The 1,945-nt window shown below is 35.6% G+C and overlaps 1 protein-coding gene across 1 annotated transcript; it reads right to left on the bottom strand.

The window, feature by feature from the left end:
* Nucleotides 1-1,131, bottom strand: LOC112040665 (histone chaperone ASF1B; the record flags this gene model as incomplete). Its single annotated transcript, XM_024073558.2, has 2 exons — nucleotides 1-902; nucleotides 1,006-1,131. Coding segments are annotated over 2 exons (480 nt in total), but the record flags the coding sequence as incomplete, so codon positions are not given.
* Nucleotides 1,132-1,945: the final 814 nt, after the last annotated feature.

Here is a 1,945-nt window from a genome sequence, read left to right as displayed (position 1 = left end):
TTAACTGATTTTAATTTGGTCCTTCTATTGATGTTCACTTATGCAAACTCAGAAAGCTGTCTCAGTTTGTAACTGTGCCTAATATAAAAAAAATTTCATGATCTCTGCCCAACGACGAAGTCAAGAATTTTTACATATAGGCAAAATATTCATATCAGTAACTCTTAAGCATAGGTTACATTTCAGTTTCAATTCACTTCATATGATTTACTGTCTCCAAAGAACACAGTCAAACATTTAACTCTTTTTCCAAAAAAATTGGAAAATTTTACAAGACCAAGTAATGAAAGACTTTCAAAAAACAAAACCTAAACTTTAATTTTCATGGCATACAAAATCTTTAACCCATTATGTACCACATCGCAACCCAAGTACAGTGATCGTACAACACATTCCAACTGGCAATTCACAGTAGATCACGGTCACAAAAGCATATCATGGATGGAGATGTTTGAGATTTGGAAAACCAGTTCCACCCAATATCATCAGTAGTTAAAATTTGAAGTCAGAATGTCACAATATGTCATGCAGTTGCTTCAATTTACAACCTAGTGCTCAATGGCTGGTCCTTCAGGTGAAGGGAGTGGTTCTTCTCCATTTGCATTGGTCTCAATGGCATTCTCAGCTAAAGGAGGGGGTTCTTCACCATGCTCATTGTTCTCAGGATGAAAATTGATTGGGAACTTTGTGACCCTGGGCTTGTCAGCCAAAATATTTCTTTGAACCCTATCAACCGAAACCTTTGGTGGAGGCTCCTCTCTTAGCTGTTCGTCATCATAATCATTGTTCACATAGTATCCAACTCGAATAAACTCTTGTCCAAGAAAAGAACATGTCAATAGCAGTACTGTGACGCCAATGATATCTTCATCACGGATTTTTGACGGGTCTGGAGGGTCTGCCTGCCAGGGGCCCCAATAAAAAAAAATTTAGTGTTATTTTCATAAGCTAATTAGTATCGAAAACCAAGTTTAGGACTTAGCACAAGCATTCATCAAAAACTACCTGAAGGACAAATCGGTAGTTGCCAATGTTGACTGGCCCAACAAGCACACTTTCAAGAAGTTGGTCATATGTCTCATCCTCAGCAGATCCCACATAAATGAGTTTCCATTCCAAATCTGCAGTGTTTTATGAGTTAAAATATGGCAAGGCTAGCAAGGCAGAAGTCAAAGAAACAAATTTAACTACATAGATTGTGATAACAGACAAGGGAAATGCACAAAAAGTTTATATTAGAGAAAAAAAAATTTTTAAAATTTTTAAAAGTTCAAAGAGATAAATGAATGATTCCCATTAGTATAATTAAGTGACTCCACCTAACAGGGAGAGTGGGGATGAAGAGAGAAGGCATCGAGTGGTTAAAGAATGCATCAAATACTGAAATACAGCTGAGCTGCACCTGCCACTTTTACCCTAAGCAAATGTACAAAATATCTTGACAAAACATGCTACATCCTCAAAGCATTTTAGTATCTCAAATTCAAGTACTTGGTAGCTGGAGTTCAAAAAAGAACTTCTATAGGAAATATAGAAATGCTTCTTCTATGAGTTATATCAAAGATATAAACATCTACATGCTTAAAGATGAAGATTAGTTTATTCATTCAGGACAAGAAAGAAAAAATTAAAAGGAACAGGCCAAAAGCCTCACTTAGATCCAGTGCCTTTTTCAAACCATCAGGGGCTTCTTTGTTGTCTCATCCTGTGAATGGCATATCTTAAACAAACACATGGATTCTAACACAGGACTAACTAAATCAAACTACTTTTTGAACTTCTCTTCCTATTAAACACTTTACCTAAGCCTATCATATCTCAATAGATGGACTTCAAATCAAATCAGGACTGGATCATACATCATTGGATTCTTAGTTTTCTTAAAAAGTAATTATAAAGCATCCAAATTTATGGGAAGAATTAATCAGATTACAAATGCTCAAAC

This window comes from Quercus suber, unplaced genomic scaffold (assembly GCF_002906115.3).
Source record: "Quercus suber isolate HL8 unplaced genomic scaffold, Cork oak 2.0 scaffold_6, whole genome shotgun sequence".
Lineage (NCBI taxonomy): Eukaryota > Viridiplantae > Streptophyta > Magnoliopsida > Fagales > Fagaceae > Quercus > Quercus suber.
The sequence above is the reverse complement of the archived record's forward strand: the minus strand, read 5'-3'. Positions and strand labels throughout refer to the sequence as shown.